We start from the raw sequence: 15,662 nt of genomic DNA on the forward strand, positions 1-15,662 counted from the left end.
TACAGATCAGGGAAAAAGAAAAGGAGTGAGAAGAAAGAAACAAAGAAAGAATAGCCCTTGCAGAACAAAAGGAAAGAGATAGAAAGGAAAGGGAAAAAGTGAGAGGGCTTGAACTTCAGAAAATGGCTATGAAACATAACAGTCAGTTAAAATTGGCAGACGTAAAGGGAAATGTACAGTTTGATGATAGTGATGAGGATGGTGACAAAGAGCGTCATTGTCGAAGGCTTGGTGGGGATCTATTTAAATATGACCAAGCATTGCCAAGGTTTGATGAGAAGGAGGTGGAAGCGTTTATCAATTCATTTGAGAAGGTAGCTAAACAAATGAAATAGCCACAGGACATGTGGGTATTACTGATTCAAACGAAGTTGGTCGGTAGTGTTAGTGAAGTGTTTGCATCACTACCGGAGAAGATATCTGGGAAGTATGAGGTGAAAAAATCCATTTTGAGCGCACATGAACTAGTGCCTGAAGCCTACAGACAAAGGTTTAGAAATTTAAGGAAAGAATTTGGTCAAACATACATGGAGTTTGAAAGGCTCAAACAGAGTTATTTTGATAGGTGGATAAGGGCTTTGAAAATAGACCAAACGTATGAAGCTCTCAGAGAAATTATACTTTTGGAGGAGTTTAAAAATTCAATTCCTGATATAGTGAGAACTCATGTGGAAGAACAGAGGGTTAAAACTGTGAGATTAGCAGCAGAAATGGTAGATGATTATGAATTAGTTCATAAATCAAAGCTTGGTTTCCGACATGTTTCAGTCTGTGAGCGATAGAAAGGGGCTGGTTTAGCTCACAAGGCTAAATCGCTGGCTTATAAAGCAGACCAAGCAGGCCAGCAGCACGGTTCGATTCCCGTACCAGCCTCCCCGGACAGGCGCCGGAATGTGGCGCCTAGGGGCTTTTCACAGTAACTTAATTGAAGCCTACTCGTGACAATAAGCGATTTTCATTTCATTTCATTTCAAACTGGGGACATGAGAAGTACTCAAGTGGTAAAGGTAAAGGTGGTCTGATAGGAGATAATAAGGAGAGTGTACCTCAGATTAAAAAAGAAATCCAGGAGGGTGGAAGAGAAACTAAAAGTTTCAAATGTCTTCACTGTAATAAACTAGGCCGTGTAAAGTCACAGTGTTGGTGGTTGAAGAAAAGCACTGGGAAGGATCAGACAGTGGGGTTTCTTAAATTGGTGAAGGAAAGTCCAATTGAAGTGAAGGAGGTGCAAAAGATTGTACAGCCTGATCAAGAGGTGATTGATAAGAAGGTGCCAGATATATTTAAAGAATTTACTTGTGTGGGTAAAGTTTACTCATGTGCATCAGGAGGAGCAGGTAAAGAAGTCACAATTTTAAGAGATACGGGGGCTAGTCAATATTTAATGGTAATAGATGAGGAGTTATGTAGTTTGGGAAGAATTTTGCCAGAAAAAATGGTGATATGTGGAATTCAGGGTGAGAGGAGTAGTGTTCCATTATATAAGGAAAGGTTGAAGAGTAGTGAAATGGTAGTAGGAGTAATAGAGGAACAGGAATACAGTTTATCTTGTGTAATGATATAGCTGGATCGCATGTGGGAGTAATGCCTACTGTGGTTGATAAGCCAGTGGAAAATCAGACAACTGAAGTGTTGAAGGGCGAATATTCTGGGATTTTTCCGGATTCTGTAGCAACAAGGTTGCAAAGTCAAGTTTAAGACAAAAGGAGAAATCAAAGTGTGAAGATGAAGTTGAAGTGCAATTATCAGAAACAATTTTTGATAAGATGGTTGAAGAAGAACAAGACCAGGTGGAGGATGAGGGGGATATTTTTAGTTCAGCAAAATTGGCGGAGTTACAACAGAAAGATATAGAAATAAAACGGATGTATCAAAAAGCATGCACGGAAGAGGAATCTGCGTGCACACCGGAGTGTTATTACTGCAAGAGTAATGTCTTGATGAGAAAATGGAGACCTTTGCATATGCAGGCAGATGAAAAGTGGGCAGAAGTTCATCAAATAGTATTGCTGATAGGGTATAGAAAGGAGGTATTGCGAGTTGCACAAGGGTTATCATTGGGAAGTCATTTGGGAATAAGGAAAACTTACCTAAAATCCAGAAACATTTTTATTGGCCTGGACTACATAAAGATGTAGTGAAATGTTGTCAATCATGTCATAAATGTCAAGTGATAGGGAGACCTCAAGCAGTGAAAAAACCAGCACCCTTAATACCCATTCCAGCATTTGAGGAACCTTTTACAAGGGTCCTAATTGATTATGTAGGACTGCTTCCTAAAATGAAAAGTGGGAATCAATATCTTTTGACTATAATGGAATGTGTCTACTAGGTTTCCAGAGGCCATTCCAGTACCTAATATTACAGCTAAAAATATTGTGGAGATGTTACTTCAATTCTTTACTAGATATGGACCACCCACAGAAATACAATCGGATCAAGGATCAAATTTCACCTCAAGGTTATTCAAAGAAGTTATGGATAGTTTTGGAATAAAACAATTTAAATCAACTGCGTACCATCCAGAATCACGGGGAGCATTAGAAAGGTGGCATCAGACATTAAAGACAATGTTGAGGGCTTATTGTCACGATTATCCAGAGGATTGGGATAAAGGAATTCCATTTGTACTGTTTGCAATTAGGGATGCACCTGATGAGTCAACTAAATTTAGTCCTTTCGAACTAATTTTTGCTCATGAAGTAAGAGGACCACTTAAATTGTTTAACAAAAAAATGGTGAGTGAGAAATCGGAAATTACATTATTGGATTACGTGTCAAATTTTAGGGAATGATTAAATAGAGCAGGTGAATTGGCTTGACAAAATTTAAAAGTTGCACAAAATATGATGAAACGGGTAGCGGACAAGAAATCCAAAGTTTGCGAAGGATCTTGCTACAATGGAAGGATGCGAGGCCCCCAAGCGTGGAGACCTGGATCAATGACATGACGGGTTTCATTAAGCTAGAGACGGTCAAATTCACCCTGAGAGGGTCGGTACAAGGGTTGTTTAGGCGGTGGCAACCTTTCCTCGACTTTCTGGCTCAACGATAGGGTACGGGGACAGTAGCAGCAGCAACCCGGGGGGGGGGGGGGGGGGGGGGGCGATGACTATGTTTGTTTATTTAATTTTCATTTATTTTTAAGTTCTTTTGTTGTTCATTGGGGTTGGGGGGTGGGGGATGTGATAATGCGTCGATACGGTCTGGGGGGGTGTTACAGTTATTATGGGTTATTTTGTTGCATTTCATTGTTTGTCGTTATGTTTTATATTTTCTGTAAAAAATTCCAATAAAAATTATTTAAAAAAAAAGAAATCCAAAGTTCGTTGTTTTGCCAGTAAAGATAAAGTTTTAATATTGTTACCTTGGTAGGTGAACCTTTAAAAGCAAGGTTTTGTTGACCGTATCAGATTGAAAGGAAATTAAGTGAGGTGAATTATGTGGCAAAAACACCAGATAGAAGGAAAACTCGCAGTGTGTCATGTGAATATGCTTAAAAGGTACTTTGAAAGGTAAGGAAAGAAAAAGGAGGTTTTAATCATTCAAACTCAAAGTGACGAACCAAATCCAGATGACTGTGAATTTGACATACCTCAAATTAAATTGGAAAACGAGGATGTTCTTAAAAATTGGGATAAATTGTTGAATTACCTTCCAGAGGAAAAACAAACTGACCTGAAAGAGTTATTGATATCACATGGGCAAGTTGGTGGAGATAAATTGGGAAGTACTAAAATGGCTATACATCATGTAGATGTGGGACATGCTGTTCCAATCAAACAACATCCATACAGACTTAAAATTGGCACAGGTTAACAAAGAGATTGAGAGTATGCTTAAAAATGGCATAATTGAAGTGGGTTGCAGCCAATGGAGCTCACCCATAGTGATGGCATCTAAACCAGATGGTACCCAAAGGTTGTGTGTGGACTATAGAAAGGTTAATGCAGTTACAAGAACAGACTGTTATCCTATCCCACGTTTGGAGGATTGCATTGAGAAAGTCGGACAATCAGCTTTTATTTCCAAATTGGATTTACTTAAAGGTTACTGGCAGGTACCTTCATCTGAAAGGGCAAAGGAGATTTCAGCTTTCGTGACTCCTGACGGTATATACCAATTCAAACTTATGCCATTTGGCATAAGAAATGCCCCAGCCGCATTTCAACGGTTAACTAACAAAGTTGTTTCAGGATTACCCAATTGTGCAGTACACATCAACGATTTGGTAATTTCCAGCCAGACATGGAAAGAGCATTTAAAACATCTGATGGAATTATTCGATCAACTTCAGGAGCCGGGTTTGGTGATAAACCTAGCCAAAAGTGAATTTGGAAAAGCTCAAGTCACTTTCCTTGGCCATACAATCGGACAGGGTCGAATGTTCACACGGGATGTGAAACCAACAGTTATTGAGGAGCTTTCAATACCCTCGACACGAAGGGAAATAATGCAATTTCTTGGCATGAGTGGATTTGATCGAACATTTGTGAAAAATGTTTGCTGTGGTGGTTGCTCCACTGATGGACTTGATGAAGAAACGTCAAAAAGTTCAGTGGACAGCGGACTTTCAACAGGCACTTGACTGCCTGAAAGCTGTTATAACCAATGCTCCTGTGTTGGAGAATTACAAGGGACTCTGTGATCAGATTGAACTACAGTATCTGACTTTTAAAGAGAAATGCCAAGGCATAGATAATGGACGGAGTCGTGCAGAGACCTTCGTGTTCAAAGAGACTGTCAATCAAGAAGGATTTCAGTTGGCGGAAAAACAAAAAATGAACTATATTGTTGTACCTGTTTGCGTGTGGTGTTTTTTTTTTAACAAACAAGTGTATTTACTGTGTTCATTTCTTAAAGGATAGTGAAAAGGTAAAAAATGAAACCATCGTGAAGTTGATAGTTTATTTTTTCTTGGGGGGAGGTTTCATGTGAGAGTACCTTTAAGAAATGGGTGTTTAAGAGATGTACCTTTAAGAAATAGGTGTTTATCAGTGATGTCAGAGTGTGGGTGGAGCTGGGCTGTCTAACAGCTTTCACTTTCATTTGAGGCTGTTTGCTGCAGGGTGTGTTTTAGTTTAGGCTTCAGAGCTGGATAGCTGCAGTCACAGCCAGAAGGTGTATGAGTCTCTCTCTCTATATTCTAAAGACTGTAAATCGATCCTTTGGTGATTTAAAACTAATAACTGCTCTCAGTAGTGACTTTGACCTGATGTGCTTCTGTTTAAAGGTTTTTTTTTAAGTCTTCTGGATGTTAAAAGGACAGCTTAAAGATTACTTAGTGTTGTATTCTTTTGGGGTTATATTTGAATTGATGGTTGTTAAGATGTTCACTGTATGTTTTTAAAAGATTAACTTGAGTTCATAGAATAAACATTGATTTGCTTTATTTCTGCTGTACCACACCTGTAGACTGGGTCGTGTGCTCCCCATACCACAATCTATTAAAAGTTGTGGGTCAGGTGAACTCCATGATGCACTTTGGGGTTCTTTAAACCCTGGCCCATAACAAGTTTAAGATGGTGCACAGGCTGCATATGACTTGGGCGAGAATGAGTGGGTTCTTTCAGGGGGTAGCAGATGAGTGTGAGAGGTGTGGGTGGAGGCCAGTGAATCACGCGCACATGTTTTGGGGTTGCGGAAAATTGGGAAGATTCTAGGCGGGAGTGTTTGCGGTCTGGGGAGGAGGTGGATTTTGGTGGTGATATTTGAGGTTTCAGAGAAGCCGGAGCTCAGGAAGGCCGATGTCGTGGCTTTTGCCTCTCTGATTGCACGCCGGCGAACTTTGCTGGAGTGGCAGTCGGCATCGCCACCGGGGGGTAGCGCCTTGGTTGGGTGACCTGTGCGTCTTCCTGGGATTAGAGAAGAGAAAGTATGAGTTAAGGGGCTCTTCAGGGAGAGTTTGAGGAAAGGTTGGGGATATTTGTGACTGTGTTTAAGGGGCTGTTCATCAAGGGGGAAAAAGGAAAAAATCTGTGCAGACTGTCTTGTTGGTTGTTGGGAAGTATGTTTCCCGGGGTGTTTATTCGCTGTAACCTGCTTTGATACATATTGTAGTAACATACATTTTTTTAAAAAGATAATGTTCAAGGCTAAGATAAACAGATTTTTAATCAATAAGGGGATCAAGGATGATGGGATAAGATTGGAAATTGAAGTCGAGGATTATAACATCAGATCAATCATGATCTCATTGAATGGCAGAGCATATTCATTGGGCCGAATGGCCTACTTCTGTTCTTACATCTTATGGTCTGATATCCGTCTGAGTCCTTTTGCAATAGGTTGGAAAATTCTGAAGGAATTCTGAAGTTCATGTCCTTGCCCCAGAACTCCCAATGAGGATGCTGGCCGCTTTGCCACTGCTTGCTTTTGTTCCTCAATGCACAAGATGCGCCGAGTGGAACGATGGTGAATGGTAACTCTCCAGTGCTTTCCTTTTTCAGGCAACATCAAAGATCTTGGGCTATGGAGTTCGGATCAACACAATTTGTCCAGCCTTTGTGGATACGCCACTTTTGAACTCCGTCAATCATGAGGAAATTATGGGAAAATATTATGTATTCAAGGATGCTGTCGAAAAGCTGATTCAGCACTACGGAATACTAGAGTAAGTACATTTTTGGAGATTAAAATGTAATGTAAGAATACTTTTAAAAACTTTGAGAATTCAACAAAAGAGGACAAAAACTTTGATCAACGGGGGAAAATAGTGTATGAGAGTAAAATTGCAGCAACATTGAATCTGGCCATAAAAGCTTCTATAAGTATGTGAAACAAAACAGATTAGTAAAGATAAATGTTGGTCCCTGACAGCCAGAAGCAGGGGAAATTATAATGGAGAACAAAGAAATGGCAGAAATGTTGAACACATACTTTGGTTCTGCCTTCACAAGAGATAGCGCAAATAACCTCCCAGGTCTAGTGAGAGGGCTGCATTGAAGGAAATCAGTATTAGTAAAAAAAATGGATTAATGGGGTTAAAGGTTGACAAATTACCAGGACCTGATAATATACGTCCCAGGGTTTTAAAGTAAGTGACTCTGGAAATGTTGCATGCATTGTTGGTCATCATCCAAAATCCTCTCGATTTTGAAGCAGTTTCCTACAGATTGGAGGGTGGCAAATGGAACCCCACTGTTTAAAAAAGGGAGGGAGAGAAAAAAAGGAGAATTACGGACCGGTTAGCCTGACATTAGTAGTGGGGAAGATGCTAGAGTCTGTTATGAAAGGCGTGATAACAGAACATTTGGAAAGCAATAATGGGATTGGACAAGGACAGCATGGGTTTCTGAAAGGTTTATGAAAGGCAGATCATTTTTAACGAATCTACTGGAGTTTATTGAGGATGCAATTGTAGAATAGGTAAGGGAGAACCATTTGATGTGGTATATGTGGACTTTCAGAAGGCTTTTGATAAGCCGCATAAGAGGTTAGTGGGAAAAATTAACGCACATGGGATAAAGGGTATAATATATTGGCATGGAACGAGGATTGGTGTACAAACAGGAAACAGAGAACATTTTTTCTAAATGGCAGGCAGTAACTCATGGGGTCAGGGATCAGTGCTTGGGCCCCAGTTGTTCACAATATATATAAATGACCTGGATCAGGAAACCAAATGTAACATTTCCTGATTTGTCGATGACACAAGACTGGGCAGAAATATGAGTTGTGGGGAAGATGCAAGGGGGCTTCAAGGTGATTTAGACAAGTTGAATGAGTGGGAAAACAGATGGCAGACGCAGTTCAACATGGCTAAATGTGAAGTTATACATTTTGGTGCGAAAAAGAGAAATTAAGAATGTTATTTAAGTGGCAGGATATTGGGAAGTGTGGATGCACAAAGGGATCTGGGTGTCCTTGTATATCAGTCAATAAAAGTTGAGAGGCAGATGCAGCAAGCAGCTAAGAAGGCCAATTATATGTAGGCCTTCATTGCTACAGGATTTAAATTCAGAAGTAGGGATGCCTCACTGCAGTTATTCAGGGCCTTGGTGAGACCACACCTGGACTATTGGCTTCACAGCGCCAGGGTCCCAGGTTCGAGTCCTGGCTTGGGTCACTGTCTGTGCGGCACATTAAAACCGGGTGCTCCGGTTTCCTCCCATAAGTCCCGAAAGGTGTGCTGTTAGGTAATTTGGACATTCTGAATTCTCCGTCTGTGTATCCGAACAGGCTTCGGAGTGTGGCGACCGAGAGCTTTTCACAGTAACTTCATTGCAGTGTTAATGTAAGCCTACTTGTGATAATAAAGATTATTGTTTGCATTTTTGGTCTCCCTATCTAAGAAAGGATGTACTTGCTATAGAGGGATTACAGCGGAAAATCACAAGGCTGATACCAGGGTTAGCGGAACGGTCCTATGAGGACAGATTGGTTTGACTGGGCCTGTATTCACTAGAGTTTGGAAGGATGAGAGGAGATCTTATTGAAATGCATAACATTCTAACAGGGCTGGACAGACTAGATGCAGGGAGGATATCCTCCCTGTTTGGGGAATCTCGAAGCTGGGGACACAGCCTCAGGACATGAGGTAGGCCATTTATGACTGAGATGTGGAAACATTTCATCATTCAAAGTGTAGTGAACCTGTGGAATTCTCTACCGCAGAAGGCTATGGAGGTCAAGTCACTGAATGTATTCAAGAAAGAGATCGATAATCTTTGAGATTTTAATGGCATCAAGGGGGTTTGGGGAGAAAGCAGTAATATGAAATTGAAATAGAGGGTCAATCGTGATGATATTGAATGACGGAGCAGGCTCGAAGGGCTGAATGGCCTACACCCACTTTTTGTTTCTATATCCCTGGGCGAAATTCTCCGCGGACCGTCGTGACGCCGATTTCCGGCGAGCAAAAGTGGTGCAGATGATTCCGGCGTCGGGGCCTTCTTTTAGGCCGCTAATCGCCGTTCCCGGAGGGGCCAGCATCGGACCGACGCGATACACGTCATTTTAACACGCTGCAGAAGTGGCGCGTTGAGAGAGAGAGGACGGGTACCGGCATGGGGAGAGGAGGAGGAGGAGGAAGGGGGGATGGGGGGCGAGAGGAGGAGGAAGGGGGGAGAGGAGGAGGAAGGGGGGGAGAGGAGGAGGAAGGGGGGGAGAGGAGGAGGAGGGGGGGAGAGGAGGAGGAAGGGTGGGGGAGAGGAGGAGGAAGGGGGGGAAGAGGAGGAGGAAAGGGGGGAGAGGAGGAGGAAGGGGGAGAGGAGGAGGAAGGGGGAGGAGAGGAGGAGGAAGAGGGGGGAGAGGAGGAGGAAGGGGGGAGGAGGAGGAAGGGGGAGAGGAGGAGGAGGGGGGAGAGGAGGAGGAAGGGGGAGAGGAGGAGGAAGGGGGGAGAGGAGGAGGAAGGGGGGGAGAGGAGGAGGAAGGGGGAGAGGAGGAGGAGGGGGGGAGAGGAGGAGAAGGGGGGGGAGAGGGAGGAGGAAGGGGGAGAGGAGGAGGAAGGGGGGAAGAGGAGGAGGAAGGGGGAGAGGAGGAGGAGGAAAGGGGGGGGAGAGGAGGAGGAAGGGGGGAGAGGAGGAGGAAGGGGGAGAGGAGGAGGAATTGGGGGGAGGAGGAGAGAGGGGAGGGGGTTGTGGGTACCGGCCTTCAGAGGGAGGGGGGTGTGGGTACCGGCCTTCAGAGGGAGGGGGGGTGTGGGTACCGGCCTTCAGAGGGAGGGGGGGGTGGGTACCGGCCTTCAGAGGGAGGGGGGTGTGGGTACCGGCCTTCAGAGGGACGGGGGGTGTGGGTACCGGCCTTCAGAGGGAGGGGGGTGTGGGTACCGGCCTTCAGAGGGAGGGGGGTGTGGGTACCGGCCTTCAGAGGGAGGGGGGTGTGGGTACCGGCCTTCAGAGGGAGGGGGGTGTGGGTACCGGCCTTCAGAGGGAGGGGGAGGGGGTTGTGGGTACCAGCCTTCAGAGGGAGGGGGTGTGGGTACCGGCCTTCAGAGGGAGGAGGGGGGGGTGTGGGTACCGGCCTTCAGAGGGAGGGGAATGTGGTACCGGCCTTCAGAGGGAGGGGGAGGGGGGTGTGGGTACCGGCTTTCAGAGGGAGGGGGGGGGGGGTGTGGATACCGGCCTTCAGAGGGAGGCGGGTGTGGGGTACCGGCCTTCAGATGGAGGGGAGGGGCGGTGTATACCGGCCTTCGAGGGAGGGGAGGGGGGGTGTGGGTACCGGCGTTGAGAGGAGAGGGGGGGGACCCTGCGTTGAGAGTGGGGGGACCCTGCGTTGAGAGGAGGGGGGGGACCCGGCGTTGAAGGGGGGGTGGGAACCCGGCGTTGAGAGGGTGGGGGGTGTGTGTACCGGCGTTGAGAGGAGAGGGGGGGGACCTGCATTGAGAGGAGGGGGGGGACCTGCGTTGAGAGGAGAGGGGGGGACCCGGCGTTGAGGAGGGGGGACCCGGCGTTGAGGGGGGGGGGGGACCCGGCGTTGAGAGGGTGTGGCTTTGCGGCGATGAGGGGGGGGGGTTGCGGCATTGCGAGGGGGGGTTGCGGCGTTGAGAGGGTGGGGGGTTGCGGCGTTGAGGGTGGGGGATTGCGGCATTGCGAGAGATGGGGTGGCGTTGGAGGGAGGTTGGGGTGGTGGGGAGGGGGGTAGGGGTGGTGAGGGGGGTAGGGGCATTGGAGGGGGTAGGGGTGGTTAGGGGGGTAGGGGTGGTGAGGGGGGTAGGGCGTTGGAGGGAGGTAGGGGTGGTGAGGGGGGGTGGGTTGGGGTAGGGTGCAGCGGCGTGCAGAGGGGGGGCAACGGTGCGTTGGCCCCGGGCATCCGTCGCCCCCCCGCTCTGCACGCCGCTGCCCCCCAAACCCCCCCCACCACCCCTACCCCCTCCCAATGCCCCTACTCCCCCACCACCCCTACCCCCCTCCCCACCACCCCTACCCCCTACAACGCCGCAACCCCCCCCAACGCCGCAACCCCCCCAATGCCGCAACCCCCCCCAATGCCGCAACCCCCCCCAACGCCGCAACCCCCCCCCAACGCCGCAACCCCCCCCAACGCCGCAACCCCCCCCCCATCACCGCAACCCCCCCACGCCGCAACACCCCCCCAACGCCGCAACCCCCCCAACGCCGCAAAACCCCCCCCCCACCCCAATGCCGCAACCCCCCCCCCCCCGGACGCGCCCTCAGACACTGAACGGCGTCAACCATCGTCAATGGTTGACGCCGTTTTAAAGCTACTCTGTTTTTCCCGTGACCCGTGGTCACGTCGGCGGGACTTCGGCCCATCCGGGCCGGAGATTTGTTGAAACTAAAAAATCAATGACATCCGCCGGCGCAGCTGTTTTCAGAGGCTGCTGGCGGGATTTGCACAACACCGGTTTTTGGCCGCTCGGAGGAATTTCGCCCCCTGGTGGATCACTTAATCTGGACTGGTCCAATGTACGGTCCTGGGGCTATATGTACCATTATGTGCCCCAGGAATGGGATTTCAAATTGTTGGTCCGACAGGTAAATTTGAAAGGACGACTCTGCATGGGGCTGCTCTGCCAATCACAGGTCATTTCCCTCCCAAGTGTGCCATTGATAAAATCACTGGGTGGGAGAGCAACAATCCGTGGTTGGAGGAGTAATAAATACTAACGACAATGAGTTTAGGGCCCAGGGAACAGAATTGCCACGCATTCAGAGAAGGGTGCGGACTGCTCTCGAGCAGGGTGCGACTGGTCTAGAGCAGGGTGTGATCGGTCTAGAACAGGGTGCGACTGGTCTAAAAATGGGGTGCAGCTGGTTCTAGAGTGGGATTTAGCTGGTCTAGAGCGGGGGTGCAAATGGTCTAGAGGGGGTGCAGCTGGTCTAGAGTGGGGTGCGACAGGCCTAGAGCAGGATGCAGCTGGTCTGGAGCGGGGTGAGAATGGTCTAGAGGGGTGCAGATTGTCTACAGTGGGGTGCAACAGGTCTAGAGCAGGATGCAGCTGGTCTAGAGCAGGGTGTGACTGGCCTAAAGTGGAGTGCAGCTGGTCTAGAGTGGTGTGCAACAGGCCTAGAGCAGGATACAGCTGGTCTAGAGCGGGGTGATAATGGTCTAGAGAGGGGTGCAGCTGGTCTAGAGTGGGGTGCGACAGGCCTAGAGCAGGATGCAGCTGGTCTAGAGCGGGGTGAGAATGGTCTAGAGAGGGCTGCAGCTGGTCTAGAGTGGGGTGCGACAGGCCTAGAGCAGGATGCAGCTGGTCTAGAGCAGGGTGCGACTGGTCTAGAGTGGAGTGCAGCTTGTCTAGAGTGGTGTGCGACAGGTCTAGAGCAGGATGCAACTGGTCTAGAGTGGGGTGTAACTGTTCTAGAACAACATGCAGCTGGTCTAGAGTGGGTTGCAGCTGGTCTAGAGCGGGGTGCAGCTGGTCTAGAATGAGGTGCAGGCTGGTCTAGAGCGGGTTGCAGCTGGTCTAGAGTGGGATGCAACTGATATAGTGTGGGGGGTGCAACTGGTCTAGAGTGGGGTGAAAGTGGCCTAAAGCGGGGTGCAGCTGGTCTAGTGTGGGGTGAAACTGGTCTAGAGTAGGGTGCAGCTGGCCCAGAGCGGGGTGCAACTGGCCCAGAGCGGGGTGCAGATGATCGAGAGCGTGGTGCAGTTGTCCCAGAGTGAGGCTCAGATAGAGAGAGTCTGAGGGGGTCGAAGAGTGTGTGGGAGGGGAGAAGTGTGAGTGGGGAGAAAAGTGTGTGGGGGGAGAAGAGTGTGAGTTGAGAGAAGAGTGTGAGTTGAGAGAAGTGTGTGAGGGGGAGAAGAGTGTGAGTGGGGAGAGAGGGAGTCCGACAGGTAAAATTTGAAAGGACGATTCTGCATGGGGCTGCTCTGCCAATCACAGGTCATTTCCCTCCCAAGTGTGCCATTGATAAAATCACTGGTGTGGGAGAGCAACAATCCGTGGTTGGAGGAGTAATAAATACTAACGACAATGAGTTTAGGGCCCAGGGAACAGAATTGCCACGCATTCAGAGAAGGGTGCGACTGCTCTCGAGCAGGGTGCGACTGGTCTAGAGCAGGGTGTGATCGGTCTAGAACAGGGTGCGACTGGTCTAAAATGGGGTGCAGCTGGTCTAGAGTGGGATACAGCTGGTCTAGAGCGGGGTGCAAATGGTCTAGAGGGGGTGCAGCTGGTCTAGAGTGGGGTGCAACAGGCCTAGAGCAGGATGCAGCTGGTCTGGAGCGGGGTGAGAATGGTCTAGAGGGGTGCAGATTGTCTACAGTGGGGTGCAACAGGTCTAGAGCAGGATGCAGCTGGTCTAGAGCAGGGTGTGACTGGCCTAAAGCGGAGTGCAGCTGGTCTAGAGTGGTGTGCAACAGGCTAGAGCAGGATACAGCTGGTCTAGAGCGGGGTGATAATGGTCTAGAGAGGGGTGCAGCTGGTCTAGAGTGGGGTTGCGACAGGCCTAGAGCAGGATTGCAGCTGGTCTAGAGCGGGGTGAGAATGGTCTAGAGAGGGCTGCAGCTGGTCTAGAGTGGGGTGCGACAGGCCTAGAGCAGGATGCAGCTGGTCTAGAGCAGGGTGCGACTTGTCTAGAGTGGAGTGCAGCTTGTCTAGAGTGGTGTGCGACAGGTCTAGAGCAGGATGCAGCTGGTCTAGAGTGGGGTGTAACTGTTCTAGAACAACATGCAGCTGGTCTAGAGTGGGTTGCAGCTGGTCTAGAGCGGGGTGCAGCTGGTCTAGAATGAGGTGCAGCTGGTCTAGAGCGGGTTGCAGCTGGTCTAGAGTGGGATGCAACTGATATAGTGTGGGGGGTGCAACTGGTCTAGAGTGGGGTGAAAGTGGCCTAAAGCGGGGTGCAGCTGGTCTAGTGTGGGTGAACTGGTCTAGAGTAGGGTGCAGCTGGCCCAGAGCGGGGTGCAACTGGCCCAGAGCGGGGTGCAGATGATCGAGAGCGTGGTGCAGTTGTCCCAGAGTGAGGCTCAGATAGAGAGAGTCTGAGGGGGTCGAAGAGTGTGTGGGAGGGGAGAAGTGTGAGTGGGGAGAAAAGTGTGTGGGGGGAGAAGAGTGTGAGTTGAGAGAAGAGTGTGAGTTGAGAGAAGTGTGTGAGGGGGAGAAGAGTGTGAGTGGGGAGAGAGGGAGTGTGAGAAGGGTGAGATTATGAGGGGAATATGTATGCTCGGGCAGTATGTCTCCAACAGTCTGCCTCACTCCAGGTATCAGCCTGACAGTGAGCCGGTGACACACATTCTCACCCTATTACGGTCTACTACTCATCTTTACTTATTACTTATTGTCTTTTTACTCGGTTAATTGTTTCTTTTCATACTTTTTTTTCATGTTTAATATTATGCCAAACTCTCATCTTCCTAAATTTTGTTCGCCGGCCCCTTGACTTAAAAAAATATTTTTATTCTCCACCTTTTTCACATTTTCTCCCAAATTTACCAACAACAAATAAACCCACCAATAATAAACAATAATCAGTAACAAATATGTCAATCCCCATATCAATAACAACTATCTCATCCTCCCACAAAACCCCAAACATTAGGCCGCATGTTCGCATAAACAAATGACAAAAAGGAATCACCCATAGTTGCCATTAACACACACAGTCCCCCACCCACCCCCCCCCCCCAACGAATGTTCGATGTTATCCAGTTCTTTAAAGTGCGTAATGATTAATGCCCATGAATTGTAGAACCCCTTCATCCTTCCCCTCAGTTTAAACTTAACCTTCTCAAGAGTCAAGAATTCCAACTGGTCCCCCCGCCACGCCAGGGCACAGGGTGGAGAGGTTCCTCTCCAACCCATCAGGATCCACCTTTGGGCGATCAACGAGGCGAAGGCTACAACATCTGCCTCCGCACCTGTTTTCAACCGCGGCTGGTCCGACACCCTGACTATGGCCTCCCGGGGCCTGGGTCCAGTTTCACGTGCACCACTTTAGAAATTACCCTAAAACCTCCTTCCAGTAATCCTCCAGCTTTGGATAGGACCAAAACATATGAACGTGAATAATGCCCCTCCCACCCCCCCGTAACGTCTACACACATCTTCTACTCGTTCAATCGACTCACCCTCGCCTTCATGAGGTGTGCTCTGTATACCACCTTCAGCTGTATCAGCCCCAATCTCGCGCACGATGTGGAGGCATTCACTCTCCGGGGCACCTCACACCAGAACCCCTCCTCCATATCCTCTCCCAACTCTTCCTCCCACTTTGCTTTGACCCCTTCTAGTAGTGCCTTCTCCTCTTCCCAAAATAGCCCTGTAAACCGCCAAACCTACCCCCTTCTCCAGTCAGCACCTCCTCCAGCAATGTGGAGGCCGGCTCCACCTGGAAGCTCTATCTCCTTTCTGGCAAAGTCTCGAACCTGCACATATCTAAACACTTCCCCCTGCTCCAGCCCATACTTCGCTTCCAGCTCCTTCAATCCTGCAAACCGACCACGAAGAAACAAATCTTTTAGTATCTTAATGCCCTTCTCCTCCCATTTCCGAAAATTTCCATCCCACATCCCTGGCTCAAATCTGTGGTTCCTCTGAATCAGCATTTCACTTGACCCTTCCTCCAACCGAAGTGTTGGCGAAGCTGTCTCCAAATTCTCAATGAAGCTATTATTACCGGACTCGTCGGCCCCTTGACTGAGGGACATGTTAAAATGTGCCTCCCGCCTCTGTCCCCGTTCCCCCCCCAATGGCCATGCCTACCCTGAGCTAACTCTCCATGCGAGAAACCCCAGATATTCAGTGGATTGTAATGCAG

The 15,662-nt window shown here is 48.6% G+C and overlaps 1 protein-coding gene across 2 annotated transcripts in view; it reads left to right on the plus strand.

Moving 5' to 3' along the window:
• The window catches only part of LOC119970711 (15-hydroxyprostaglandin dehydrogenase [NAD(+)]-like), a 77,078-nt gene that overhangs the window by 47,430 nt on the left and 13,986 nt on the right, over nt 1–15,662 (plus strand). For both annotated transcript variants that reach the window (XM_038805772.1, XM_038805773.1), the window contains exon 6: nt 6,450–6,613. In XM_038805772.1, the coding sequence (XP_038661700.1) occupies nt 6,450–6,613 (164 nt within the window). The remainder of the gene's footprint in view (nt 1–6,449; nt 6,614–15,662) is intronic.

This window comes from Scyliorhinus canicula, chromosome 8 (genome assembly GCF_902713615.1).
Source record: "Scyliorhinus canicula chromosome 8, sScyCan1.1, whole genome shotgun sequence".
Lineage (NCBI taxonomy): Eukaryota > Metazoa > Chordata > Chondrichthyes > Carcharhiniformes > Scyliorhinidae > Scyliorhinus > Scyliorhinus canicula.